At 41.5% G+C, this 14,624-nt stretch overlaps 3 protein-coding genes across 14 annotated transcripts in view; 1 reads left to right on the forward strand and 2 right to left on the reverse strand.

Annotated features, from left to right (window-relative positions):
* pphln1 (periphilin 1) overlaps positions 1-14,624 on the forward strand; it is a 122,558-nt gene that overhangs the window by 21,970 nt on the left and 85,964 nt on the right. For 3 of the 12 annotated variants that reach the window (XM_078799076.1, XM_078799063.1, XM_058077695.2), the window contains exon 1: positions 14,430-14,567. The exons of 3 other annotated variants lie outside the window; for them this stretch is intronic. The gene's annotated coding sequence lies outside the window, so the exon portion shown is untranslated. Of the gene's footprint in view, positions 1-14,425; positions 14,568-14,624 lie in introns of those variants that run through there. 6 more of the 12 variants (XM_078799073.1, XM_078799082.1, XM_078799078.1 and 3 more) reach the window with 6 other exon arrangements.
* yaf2 (YY1 associated factor 2) lies at positions 322-11,695 on the reverse strand. The gene is made up of 4 exons (XM_058077706.2): positions 11,522-11,695; positions 11,116-11,238; positions 1,661-1,816; positions 322-1,591 (listed from the first exon to the last, which is right to left on the reverse strand). Exons 1-4 carry the CDS (start codon positions 11,545-11,547, stop codon positions 1,336-1,338), a joined length of 561 nt encoding a protein of 186 aa, XP_057933689.1. The 5' UTR covers positions 11,548-11,695; the 3' UTR covers positions 322-1,335.
* zcrb1 (zinc finger CCHC-type and RNA binding motif 1) lies at positions 12,645-14,459 on the reverse strand. Its single transcript, XM_058077705.2, has 8 exons — positions 14,311-14,459; positions 14,113-14,213; positions 13,972-14,000; positions 13,779-13,890; positions 13,598-13,705; positions 13,160-13,269; positions 13,015-13,093; positions 12,645-12,924 (listed from the first exon to the last, which is right to left on the reverse strand). The coding sequence occupies exons 2-8, from the start codon at positions 14,194-14,196 to the stop codon at positions 12,775-12,777; spliced, it is 672 nt and encodes a 223-aa protein (XP_057933688.1). The 5' UTR covers positions 14,197-14,213; positions 14,311-14,459; the 3' UTR covers positions 12,645-12,774.

Below are 14,624 nucleotides of genomic sequence, written 5' to 3' on the forward strand. Positions count from 1 at the left end.
GTGGTAACTGCATTAAACAGGTTACAGTCATACATGTACTATACTTTTAGTCCAAGAAAGTGCATATGTAATAGACATTTGAGGGTGGAAAAATTGATTTTCTACAGCATATTTGTGTTCGGGCCAGTGTCAATTTTCTTGCTCTGTGTAGCAACTACTGATTATAAATGAGGTTAGCTTGAAAAATGGGTTTTTCTGCTGCACCACTACTGACGTTTCTGTTATTACTGAATCAATCCAAAAATACTATGCAAAAAGGTCATTATGTTGCCCATGTTCTAACTAAATCATAGGAAAAAAAAATCCAAGCACAACTGCATATAAGTTTGCATTTTGTTACTTTCTAATATAGACATGTAATAAACACACATTTCAAAACAATAGAGCATGGCAAAGTGAATGTATCAACAGATTTCCATCCAAAATAACACATTTCTATGCAGTTCTCATAGGCTCACACTTTAGGCCCAGCTAGTGTCGTGAACCTCTAAATATTACTAACACCCCACATTATACCATATGTTATCATGCCGTGACAGATCTCTGCTAAAAGTGATTGGGTTTAAAAAAAAAAACACTGATGTGATGGATTATAAAGCCACATCCAAATATGGTAGCTGGAAATATCCCATTTATCTGTGTGAATATTGTGTAGCTAGCATGAGTAGAATTTATCGGTTTAGTACATCTAAAGCTCGCTACAAGAAATGCAAGTCTTGTTGTCTTTGTCCTTTGTGACGGCGTATGCAGAATTGGGTCCATAGAGCGATATCCAATGGCTTCTGTCGTGCAGGAGTAGCCATTTGTGCAGCGGTATAATAATATTCAAATGAATACCAGCGAGCTTGTTTCATCTGAAACCCCTAAAATCAAAACAGAAAACGCAGAAACATAATTCTGTTTGCATCGATCCTGAGTTACTTTCGAGTTCATCTCAATTCCATCAATGAAATCAATAGTGTTATTGGAGATAATCAATCCACTTAGCTAGACACAAAAACACTGGTATTAGCCTAAAGAATAATATAGCAAACCTTCCCTTCAAGTGGGCTGTAATCCAAAAACCTTTGTCTGAACGAACTTGAACAATATCTCCAGTCTTTATGGAATTGTCCCCCAAATAAAATGTTGCATCCCGAGAGATGTTCCCACTGTCCAAAGCTTGTCTAAGGGCGTATCACAGTCCTGTAAAAAGGCTGTTAGCTGTCTATGGAAGCTTTGCATCATGTGTGGGTTCCTCTCAAGATGAAGCCTGGATAGTGTCAAGTGTAATGCCGAGTTCTTATGGTTCCCACTGTAATGCAAGGCTCTGTGGGAGCCAGGCCCGGGGTGGACTCAGTGCGACTCCCCGTTGACCGAGCTGCCTTCTCCGCGAGGCGAGGACGAACGAGACAGCCCCTTCTCCGTGGCTTCCGAGCTGGAGCCGTTCTGGCTGTGGTGGTCGGCGGCGGACGTGGCGCTGGAGGACGAGGACGCCGACGTGGATGAGGGCTTGGCCTTCTCCTTAAAGTCTGTGATGATGACCGTCAGGTCACCGACTGTCACCTCCAGGTGCTGGGCGCTGCTGCGGTCGATATTTTTTAATCTGGGCCTGAATAGCAAGCGGAGTCCAAATGAAATCAGGATGAAAAGAACTCCATCTTGGTGTGAGTGGACTCACCTCATCTTCTTGTGACTGTTTCTCTTGAGCGCCGGCTCCTTGTCGCTCTTCTCCCTCTCCAGACGCTCCTTCTTTTCCTTTTTGGGCTGCGGGGGTAACACAAACTGCTGAGTGGCCTGCTGCTGCGAGACGAGTTGGGAGACTGGGCGTGGTTTCCTGGTCGATCGGGGGCGTGACAGGACCGGGTAGAGAGAAGTGTGGCAGATTAATGAGAGGGAAAATCATAGTGAGCATGGCGTAATCAGGAGCCAATCATGGCTGCCAAGGCTGGTTAGAGGGGCGGGTCTTGAAGTGCTCTTTTAACTGACAGTTGGTCACTCTTGGCGCATGCAGAGTACCTCTGCCATCTTCAACAGGGGTGCAAAATTCTTGCTGTGCAATCCTATCATACTCGTCCTTTACACATCATACGGTATGTGATATCTCACCCTGTATATCTTCTCACCATCCACTGAAAATAAAGACATATAGGCATAACCTGCACTACAGGTAACCTGTCACATTTCGGCAAACATTTTATCATCTTGTCCATGGACAACACTATAGAAATGAAACTTATGATATACTTTAGCGCAAGGTTTCTTAACCTTTTTGACATCAAGGCCCAATATTTCCAGTGCAGAGTGGCCCAGTGCCCATTAAATATTAACACTGTATAGATTGAGTTGATCTCATTCATTTGTTTTCAATAATAAATCAAATCCACTCACAGTTTAACAAGCTAATAAGCTAAACCAGATGTTGCTCCTCCTCTATTTACAAAGCCGTACTTGAAGTCAGAATTGTAAAAAAAAATGTTGTCTTTTGGCGGGGACTGGCACCGCTTTTGTTTTCATATTTTTGTTTTAAAAACGTATCCATTGCTAGTTGTAGTTGAATGTCTTCTTCTGATCTTCTGTGAAATTGTTAAACAATTGACTGACACATTACCGCCACCATCTGGTTGGACTGAGCGTCTAATTCAGGGGTTCCCAAACTTTACCAACTCAGGGCCCACTTGAAAATCAAAAAAAATGTCCGCGGCTCACCTTTGTCCTATAAACAGTACATAGACGAAATGCTGCGTTCTCAGAGCACTTAACTTAATAACAATAAATATGTTTTATTATAAATAACAATTATATTATTAGTATTATTGTTAATAATTTAAATTGATATAAATAATATTTTATTAATAATAGTAATAATAATAATTTATTATTGTATTATACTTTTTATTATTAACAATAATTAATTATATTATTATTATATATTATTATTAAGATTCAGGATTGAAATGAAAGCAGGGGGATAAAGAGGAAGCCCAAACTTTTAATCTGTGGTGTATACAAGACAGAATTAATTCTCATACTTTTCATAACTGCATCCAAAACTGGCATGATGACCAGAGAGCTACGTTCCAATCATAAACTGTATAAGGTTCCTAAAATTGTCACAATGACAGGTCAATAACACTCAATAGGTTATTACTTATTGTTATAAATATTTTTTATCGTGCAATAAATATTTTCCAATAAAATTAATGATGATTAAAAAAATTATATTTGCAAAAATTAATCATATTTTTAAGGACCTGTAATTGCCCGCCTGCAGTACCACCACAGCCCACCAGGGGGCCGCAGCCCACACTTTGGGACTCACTGGTATAATGGATAACATACAGTAGCATAGCGGCTAGCTTATCTCTGGTATCTTCGGTTGATAACCTACTACGCAGTCCCATGGCTCTCGCGGCCCACTGGTGCAAAACTCAGTTTTTGTTTGGGTTAGAATCGCTGCTTTAGAGTAGTCAGTATAGAGCTTGCAGAACGGTATGGATTTGAGGCAACACAGCCATTTTTGTCCAAATAGTGTCATTGTCTGAGGCAACATGAGTGCTGCTGACCCTGGGGGGGGGGGGGGGGGGCTGTGGCTCATTGAGGTCAATTTGACTGTTTCATATTTAGGATTTTCATATTTCCCTGGCCCACCGTCGGCCATCTCTGTGTGGAGTTTGCGTGGGTTTTCTCCGGGTACTCCGGTTTCCTTCCACATTCCAAAAACATGCTAGGTTAATTAGCGACTCCAAATTGTCCATAGGTATGAATGTGAGTGTGAATGGTTGTTTGTCTATATGTCCCTATATTATATATATGTACTGGCACCACTCGATGCTAAAGAGGGTGATCTATATCAGGAACCGCAGGACCGGTATGAGGAACAAAAGCCATGTTTTACATACCGTGGTATACCTTGAAACCGGGAATCGACCCAGGTCTTACTGTGACAATACGAAGCAGAAATTGGGCCGCATGGCAGTATACCAACAGCAAAACAAACACACCTCCAAGGTGACCTTCACTTTTGTGAGATACTTTAGCTTCTGGGGGGGCAAGGATGAGCAAAGCTGAAACTGTATTTTGTTCCATGATGTGTGTGCGTGCGTGTGTGTGTGTGTTTTGCGGCTGGCAGCATCCCAAGCCAAGAGGCAAGTGTGCTGAAAAGGCCATCTGTTGAGACACGCATCTTGTGCCCACTTGCATGCACACAAACACACCATCAAAGCATTCAACAACACACTGGAAAAGAGCTCACTATAAACATTTATAGTGCTTCTACGTTGTAACATGACGCCATCTATAAACACAAAACCGACGACCATGGCTGCACTCAATGCAGGCACCAATGAGCGAAGAGCTCATTAATTTCTGATCTCGGTGTAGCCCTCTTGTTAGTACTCTTTTTGGGTTGTGTGCTGCGTTTGAGGGCGGACAAGCCATGCTACTTCTATAATGGTACATCGGGCATAAAGTACGTTTCATTAACCTTTTAAAGTGAACTGTTCGCTTTTTTTCCTGGGTGTAGTGATAACCTATTAAAAATTGTGTCATATTACAGGAGTGAAATGCGAATAATAATCCTAGATACGTCTCGAACTGCACACACCTTCGCCGTTTCTCCTTGACAAACCTGATACGACTCGTGCGCACGTCACAAGGCTTGTTTTGTGAGCAGAGTAGCGAGCACAAAACACAGATTGTCTTCCTTGCCTTCGGGGCTAAAACGACGCAGGCTGGCAGGAATCTAAACACTTACTGGGGAGGCTGACAAATGTGTTCATTGAATCGTATTAGGAGATGCATTGCAGATGGAAATATGACAAATTTATATTGTCAATCATGAAAGATGATCTCCGATGGTTTGCCGGTTCAATATCGAAGAGGTGAAAAAAGGAGACGGACAATCTAATATTAGCGCGGGGGGGCGAAAACAGAGCGGCGTCTGTTAACCCCATTAAAGGGTTATTATCTTCACACTACATTAGGAATCACGTGTGCCATTGACTTCAGCAGGAATGTGGAAAAAGACAAATCTGCCTAGCAACACGCATCATTGAAATCCACTTTCGACGTGTCCTGTCCTGTCGGGAGTATAAATGTTACCGCTAATCACTCACACTCACTTTGCAGACCCGGGAACTCCGGTTAACCCCTACCCAAATATGTCACAAGCGTTTTTAGCACTATCACACTCCTCTAGCACCCCCCCCCTTCCCTCTCTTCTTCCGATGTACCCGCTGACCCGCTGCACTTCACCATGTGGCTGGACATGAATGACCACACTCTAAAATGTTGTTACGGAAAGGGGGGGGTATAATGGTCATGGACAGCAGTATGAGGGTACTTTAGGTACCATATCGTTGTACTCTGTAGCCTCTGGACAGCTTTAAATCAGCTTTTTTTCGAAAAGCGTTGCACACCGACTCCCTGGAAAACTGATGTCTGCAAAATATTTTGTGGTGTTTTGGACTGCGATGCTCTGATTGGTGGACCACTCATCAGTATCGGCTGATTTCTATGAAAAAGCATGTGATGGCCTTATGTTAAGTGCTTTTTAATGCCGAGTACCTCTGGCTCGTACTACTGCAGCTTCTAGCGACCCCCGTGTTTGGCCGATCTGGAGCCTATCCCAGCTGTCTTCAGGAGAGAGGCGGGGTACACCCTGGACTGGTGGCCAGCCAATCACAGGGCACATATAGACAAACAACCATTCACACTCACATTCATACCTTTGGACAATTTGGAGTCACCAATTAACCTAGCATGTTTTTGGAATGTGGGAGGAAACCGGAGTATCCAGAGAAAACACACGCACGTCTGCCGCAGACCACCACAAGACCGCTGTGCCGCCCCATTCTATTATTATTCTATAATTAATTATTAATAATTAATTATTAATTATAATTATTCTATAATTATAATTATTTGCAATAAATTCATCAAACTCTTTTTTTTCAACTTTTACAGAATGTGTAACTATGGTAATGGTTTAATTTCTTTTGAACATGCATCAGATTACAATTGAATGCATCACATAATCAGTTCACAGTTCCACATGTCCAAAAGGAGTAGGAAGAAGCAAAGCTTATTAATCCTACCCCTCCATCTGGTACTTTTACAATCAGTAACTGTTACATTTGTTCACTTCCTGCTTTCCTAATGTTTTTTTTTTGTCATATGATATGACCATCTAATGACATAATGGGTACCATAGTAAGTGTCAATATAGTGAGATATATTATATATATATATATATACAGCACATCATGACTGGTTCAAGACTCTTCCTCCTTGTATCTAGCAAACATGAACTGCTTGTATTGTTTCTTGAATTGGCTCATCGTTGTGCATTGTTTGAGGTCCTTACTCAATCCATTCCATAGTTTGATTCCACATACTGAAATGCTATGGCTTTTTAACGTAGTCCTAGCATAAAAGTGTTTCAAATGTACTTCTTATTTCTCATCTCACTCTCTCTCTTGTAGAGAAGTAACTTGCTCATGACATGTTCTTTTTCATCCTATAAACTAGACGGCACTGAAACAGTGCCTCTGATGGTGGCAGGTGGGTACTGCACCCTACCCACACAATTCTTTAGAATTAAATGCCCATCTCTGCTAAATATTTGGTCATTCAGGATCTATGGCTTCTCTCATTTGTGTGCTAAAAATGGCTTTGTGCAATGAACAAACAACCCACACTGCTCCTGCCACTGCATTCATCCCACAATAAAAAAAACTCTGTGATGATTTTAAGATGGTTGCGAAAGAGCTTATTTTATGCCCCGTCGCACATTCTCCACTCGGGTGTGGGCGAGCGTGTGTCAGGACCCGCTTGTGTGTGTGTGTGTGTTTCCAACCAGCAGGTAGTAGCTCCACCAACCTGGTGATTAATGTCTGTGCCTGTACATGCTAGCATTGTATGTGTATGTGTGTGTGTGTGTGTGTGGCGACAGATGGCTTGTCGCGTCCCGTGGTTTATGACACCTTTTAGACAGCCCGCCAGGCCGCGCTGTGCCTCTCGCTCATAGCTGAATGTCATGCATCACTGTCAGCTCCATCATTACAGGCTTATCACGTAGCCGTAATCTTGAGCCACACTGACGCACCCAAAGCACGCTTCATTGTCCCCGGTGTATGTTCGCTATTTGTATGCAGCGTGGGCAATGAAAGCGCTAACCTGCAGAAGGGTGTGATGATAAAAGGACGAAAAGGATGAAAAAGGATGATAAAATGTGATGATAACCACAGAACCGGATCAAATCTTGCAAAGTATCAGACCTACACATCTCAAGGAGCCATTGACGGCCAAGGTGTGATGATAACCATAGAACAGGGAATAATTTTGCAGTGTGGCAATTCTTGCAGGATATCTGCTCACTGTGCCTCTTGTGTATTAACTCCTAGCGTTATTTGCTTTTGTTTTTACTGATCGTAAAAATGTGATGCTAACCATAGAAAAGTAACTGACCAGAGAAGCTTGTCAACAACCCTCTCTCCATCATATTATATATCTGTCAGGTGTCTACAAATGGTGACAACTTTTACTTTATTTTGCTTTTATTTAGTTTAAGCTGCATTTACTCTTTGAATGCTAAAATATGACTGAGACGGGAAAAAAATGCTTTGCATCGAGCAACTTTGCAGGCTGTGCGTCTAAATGCGCCCGAACCTAATTAAAGCCCGAGGACACGCTAGCATGCACACAAGATGACACAACCTTTCATCTAAATGAGTAGATGCTGATTCGTTAGCAGGCTGCTTGTTTGTTTATGCAGCACTGATGAAAGCTGCACATCAGTCAGCCTGTCAGGTAGCAGAGGATGCCCTGGGTTACTGCAGAGACAGAGAGAGAGCAAACATGGACGGTTGGGGTTGGGAAAAAGTCAAACAAAAAAGGAATAGAACAGCAATTCCGCTTGCTGTCGAGACCTGCAGCACATGACTTTTCAGTCAATTAGCAGAGTCAGCAAAAAAGCACCACTTTTTCCTGCAAAAGGGTGAAAAAACAGGGCTGATATTCCAGTTTAAATAGTAATGTGACAGAATAATGTGTCACGTAATATAAAACTGAGGTTTAATGGCCATTTATGGCCCTTATGACCATGGGATTATATCAAATTGGTAGCAAAACACTCAGGTTAATGTTTATTGTTGTTAATGAGGGTGTCTCTAATATTTGCTATCGAAATATCTCCACTCTGCATGTCATTTACCCTTTACCGCCACGCCAAGCAATGCACTTGTCTGTTTTGTACAACATCTTTGCCGCAGTATTGGCAAGAAAACGCAACATTTCAGCACCCAACATGTCGTGATGAATTATTACCCCCCACCCTCCTTAAAGTTCCCTTCACAAGAGCACGACGTGTCCTCTGCTTTGCACAAGTGTGTGTGTGTGCAGCCATGTGTGAAACGTGCGTGTTGAGTGAGTGTGTGTCGGACGATGACAGCCGGCTGATTAAGCTGTTGCATAGTAATAAGCTATGGCTGGCTGTCTGTCTGGCAGCTGCTGTGACAACACATCCACAGACCCACACCCACACACACTGACAAATGCGTGCATTTTTTTGTTATTGTTACAAGTTCGCAAAAAGCCTGAAACACTTCCTCCCTCTCCGCTTTTGTTGTGTGTGCTCATCCTGTTGCAAGCCGTCCAGCAGGAATAACAGTCATTTCCTGGCTCACTTCACTCGCATCATCAGCGACGGCACAGGGGGCACCGAGTCTGTTAGCCGCCCCCCCCCTCTCCCCCCCCTCGCCTCACCCCTTCATCTCCTACTCCGGGCAACAAGATGGATGTGTTTAAAGATCAAGCCATCATGCTATCTCATCTCGCTGAGGTCAGTGTCAACACCGAGAAGTGCACTGATGGCAGAAGAGAAAAGCAATTGGGGGGGAAAAAATAACAGAAAAATTGCATAATGCAACCAATGAAATTTCATCTAAAATGGTGCCATCATAACAGTCTCGATACCATGAAAATCGAGCAATACACCCTGTCCTGTACGGGCTGTACATTTTCTTCTTTGACTTGAGGGTAATTTGTTGAAAGGCAGCAATGTTTAAAAAAGTAAAATTACCAATTATTTTCAAATTGCAACTGATTTTAAGTCATAACATACCGTAGCAGTGTTTGCCCCATATTCATTTAATTCTGATAATAAAAATAATAATAAACCTAGATATACTGTACTTTAGGAGTATGTATTGCTTCTATATGTCTTACCATTATGACAAAAGGTCACATTTTTCCCCAAATAATATGTAATCTTATGCGAATAAACACAGAATAGTTGGAGAAAAACATGTCCTTTTTATGAGAAAAAGAAATAAAGTTATATTTTTTTCAGCAAACATTTCATTACAGCTTGTCAATGGGCAATACTCTCCAAGTATCCTTGGATATGCCGTAGAGTAGTCAGTGTGCTCATATTACGAGAATAAAAACATAAAATTTGAAGAAAACATTTGTAATTTTAAGAGGAATAAAGTCTTAATTTTTCATGAACAAAAGTTGTAATCTTATGGGAATAAAGTCATAATAAAACAACGTGTCATTTTATAAGAATGAAGGTGTAATATTGCAAAAACAAACAATCAGCTATCAGTGACGTCACAACAAGCTTGTGACCCCATTGGATATTGCTGGGGGGGGTCATGATACTGTATATAACAGTATCACAACACAACAGTGTCATCTTAACGAGAGCAACATTAAACTCATCATACAGCAACTTAACACCCAAAAGGTACCTAGGAAGAATACATTACATGCACCAACATCACTGACGTCATTGCAGCGCCCCAATGAATGCACTCCTCAGATGTAATGCTTTTAAATCTTGTCTTTTTTTATTTTTAAATGGTATTGGTTTATAGGTGTATAGGTGTACTTTTGGGGTGTTGAGTTGCCGTGTGATGAATTTAGTGTTCTTCTCAGTAATAGTCGGACTGTTATGTTGTTATACTGTTATAGATAATGACCTCCTGTGTTTTCCAGCTTGTTGTGAATGCACTGATAGCTCGTGATTGGCTCCTGCCAACGAAGGAGCCCGCCACAATTACATTTGGACTGCCACCGAAAGATTTATCGTTTATTTTAATTTCTTTTTCTTAATTTAGCGCTGTCTCTTCACCCTTACTCACATTTACAGAATAACAATGTGACTGACAGGCTTGCCGTTGCAATCTGAGCCAACTAGCTTGACCCCCCCACCCTTCTCACAGTGCAAATCAAAAATCAACAAAACAACACATAGCAGTTAAGCTAGCCTTCTATGTGGGTAGCGACAACTAACGCTGCCAACAAATGCGTAACATTAGCTGTTATTTACAAAGCGCCCACAAGGCATGCTGGGTAGTCCCCTCCACCAGCGACTGAAATTCCATATTGAGTCAATTCCCATTTTCGCTGTATTATTCGGTCTATTGTAGGGCATTTAGCATGTATTCTTCTGTTGTTTGGCCACTTTGCATTCAAGCTAGCTAAAGGTTAGCGTGGCTTCTCCGTCTCCTGCTGCTCCAACCAACGCCGTGAAGTCGATAACATCCTTATGTTGTTAAATAAGGTTTAAAAACATGACACAATGTGGCGCATTTCACAAACCAAAAAGCACCATTTTACCATGTTATTGTACATTTTATGTACAATGCTTCTAAAATATATATTTAATCATAACACATCATAGCAGTCAACACGTAGGTGATAATCTTTTCTGTCTTGCATAAAAGTGAATTCAGTTTCCCACAGGCTTGCAATCTATTTGTGGTGGAAGTCCCTGCGTGGGCCAGAAAATTGTAAACACTGGTATTTGTACAAAATAAAGAAATACCCCACTTATCCAGGACCAGCCAAAATATATATTTTTCTTTGCTTTGAATGCAATCCATTAAAAGACAGCAATACTAAATTTGATTGAACATCGCAACTGCTACTGGAATGTCAAAGGCATCAATCAAAACATAACACAGCAATCCCCCATCCAATGCAAATACATACTTTGAGCATATTGTACCAGAATCCTATTTTCTGTCTTGCGATATTGTGATATTTGTGTTTGTTTGACGCACAACGATAACAGGGACGGAAAGAAAACTGCAATGTTTATAGCGTGCTAAATATGCGTCGTCTTACCTTGTTGATGTCCCTTTCCTGACATCACACATCATGCACTTAAAAGCCTCTGCTGTGTTCTTGTACGTGCACACGCTGCAGTCCCAAAACCCCTCGTCGGAGGGCTTCGGTTGACGCTTCGGCCTTGAAAACAAACAGACAAAAAAAACATAAACGAGGGAAGCGACAACATGAATGCAAGAGAGCGTAGCCCCTTGAACCGCGCAACAACCACACGTCGAAGTGAGTCTACAAGGGACTCATCAGTTTTGTGATCCAAAATGAGGGTTTTAACACGGGGGGAGAAACCATGGAGAAAACCATTTTAGCCCCCCGCGCGTTCGCCACTGCCTGCCCCCACCACCACCACCTCACCACCACCGTCACAAGGCTTCGTTTTAGCTCGCTTTCCGCTCGTCATCGTTACCTTGTGGGACTCCTCTTGTCGCCCATGCCAGACCAGGGTGTCTCTGGAGGGGGTTGCCGAGACGAGCAGAAGCCTGGTTGGTCCCGATCCTTTCCAAGAAGAAGAAGCGATGCGCCCTTTTGCAGCTCGCTTGGCTTCCAGCTGTCGTGGAAACTCCGCTGTGGAGCCGGTCACATGACTCGCCTGGGCCAATCACGGGCAGCGTTACTTCCGGAGGCTGCCATTACGGCTCCACAGCGCCTTCATTTGAGCTGCTCGTGCATTATTTACTACTTTATTAAAATCACAATGTCACTTTTCGGAAATATAGAACATATCTAAAAATCCAATTCCTTCAGGTAATTAAATGTTATCCCTTTTACATTATTAATGCTTCAATTCCAGTGGATTTGTGGCGTTCTAGACGAGGCTATACTGTAAAGCGACTTTACTGGGTTAAAGCTAGCCTTGCCAATTCAACGAAGGTAGTTCTATTTTAAAGCAGCTATATCACCATGGCAACATAGGCTAAACTCATAACCAGGTTACGTCCGGACACCATAAAATCGGCTATAAACGCGCCGCTGTTTCATTGTGGAACTCATTCGGAGAATCCGGTGGACTTGGGATAAAGAATATGAGCAGCACGACGACATGAGTGGCTAATTTGAGACCACACGGATCCGCTAGCGCTCCCCGGTGACATTCCCTGCAAGAGAATAGCAGGTGTGTGGGAACTGTGACACAGTGGACGACATATGCACATATAACTGCAACTGTATTGTATGAAATAAGTCAAAAGTTCAATATTGTCAACTACTAGTTTGTGGTTTAGTCAGCAAATGAACTGCAATAACTTTCAGAGCCTTTAATTTGTATTTTAGTCTAGAATTGTAACTCTAGAATCAATTAGGTTTTGCAGGATTCGAATTTATTGAGTAAATGATGTGCATACATACAGTACAAAATATGTAGATGGTATTTTTAATATATAAAGGACAAACAATCTGCACAAATCTGTTTACTTTGGATATGGAAAAATATGTGCAGTTTTTTTTAATTAAAAATACCAAAATAAATGGAAAAAATTGCTTTCAGTTAAAACTCTAATTAAGAACACAACAATGCAGGCGTTGTAATGATAAACTGCGGGAGACTTAAATCGCACACTTTATTTTTTTACAATAGTACAACTGATTATTCCAAGATAAAAGAAAAAGGGTTTAAAACTGTAACACAAAATGGTCTGCTTAGATGTCCAAACTATGTCCACATTAGTCACTCAGCTCCTCCTCGTCACTGAAGTAAGCACTTTTCTTGATCCTCGGTTTCCTGGAGTCTGCAGACGTAGAAGGATGAGCGTTGCCGTCTTTGGGCATAACAGTGCGTTTCCTTTGCTGCTCTTCTTCCTCAATTCGTGCTTGCTGGGAGTTTGCAGAAAGAAAAGAATTACATATGTTATGCTGTCTATTTTATTGTAAGCCGGTCAAAATAACGTTGAATCTGCCAGTTACCTGAAAAGCTATGGCTTGACTAAGACTATCAAGAGCTGGATCTTCTCCTTCCTCTTCACTTTCTAGTTCTTCTTCTTCACTACAACAGAAAATAAAAACATCAACAGGGAAATACATTATAGAGTGAATACAGTGCGTTACTTACACATGTTCTGGTTGTTGATCTTTTTTCTTCTTTTTCTTTTCCTTCTTCTTTGGAGGTTCCCTCTCTCCCAACATATTTTTGGGGCACGCATAGCTCATATGTCCTATATCCTACAAGAAGCAACACACTAAGTAATGGTAGAAACATCCAAATATGAATCCTTTTAAAAGTATTATTTCAAAGACTAGGCCCGTCACAATAACTCAATTAAGGTTAGCCAAGCTACATCAGCTTCTGAATTGCTGGGCAAAATTGTCCAATGATCTACAATAATGAAATAACCTAAATTGCACTGATTCTAACTCACGAGTATTGTGATTGATTGATTGGGATTGAGTGCAATGTCTGCTAGGAGAGACTGGATGATAACTACCATCCAACAAAATGTGTTTTTGTCACAGACCGAACAACAACCATTATTATTCAAAATGTACTGACCCCACATTCATAACACCTGCTTTTGTCCGTGTAGTTGCGCCTCCTTATAAACTCAGTCGCCCGTCCATTGTCGATCGCAATGCTGGCTTTCACAGTTCTGCCAAACAACTGCAAAGACAGTACACTTGTTTATACACATGTTAATACAATCATCATGAACTAAAGCCCCCCCAAAAACCACCTGCTTGTTGTTCACCGCTCTTGCACAGTTGTGAGCCGATTCTCTGTCCAGGAAAAGAACGAATGCCACGCCTTTGCTTTTGTGTGTGTCTTTATCCTTCACAATTGTAACCCTTGGAGATGATCATTATAGTATGACCACATCGTTGTGTGCTCTAAATAGTGCAAAAGAGATAAAGAAATGCAGTACTCACTTGACCACTTTTCCATATTTGGTGAAGAGCTGAAAAGAAAAGCATTTGTTTTGTTTCTCGTGTATATTTTGCTGTATATACAGGTGTAGCTTAACACGTGCATTATATTTTAATTTGACTGTATAAGAGATGCTAAATTACCTTGTGAAGGTCATTGTTTGTGAGAGAGAATGGCAGGTTGGACACATAAACAGTGCTTTTGCTCGGTGCCAGACCGCCACTCATGTTGAATTCACATAGCACTTCAGAAACAAAAACATACAATATTAGTCAATTAGCTGGGCACGTACCATTGTCATAGAATCGCTGATTCTAGCTATTAGCTTCGAAATGACTTACCAATACGGGAAAACTGCTATACATGCTATATATTTTGCTTTTGGGTTGATCGGAGAGCAAACATCGCTTGACTGTCGCAGGATGATGACGTATGAACACCGTAGTCCAATAAGAAGCCTCGATATATGTATGTAGCGTTCGACATAACATAAGCTATTAGGCTAACCACCGAGAAGGTACGCCGGGTTTGTTATAATACCGCCAATTAACTATACATCACACTATAATGGACGTAGCACGCTAGAGTTTTTTTGCAGGTAACAGTAAGCCAAATTTAATAAAATCGTCGTATTTCCACCGGCTTAGTACATGGA

Source organism: Doryrhamphus excisus, linkage group LG2 (genome assembly GCF_037039965.1).
Source record: "Doryrhamphus excisus strain RoL-2023G ecotype Guam linkage group LG2, RoL_Dexc_Guam_v1.1, whole genome shotgun sequence".
NCBI classification, from domain to species: Eukaryota; Metazoa; Chordata; class Actinopteri; order Syngnathiformes; family Syngnathidae; genus Doryrhamphus; species Doryrhamphus excisus.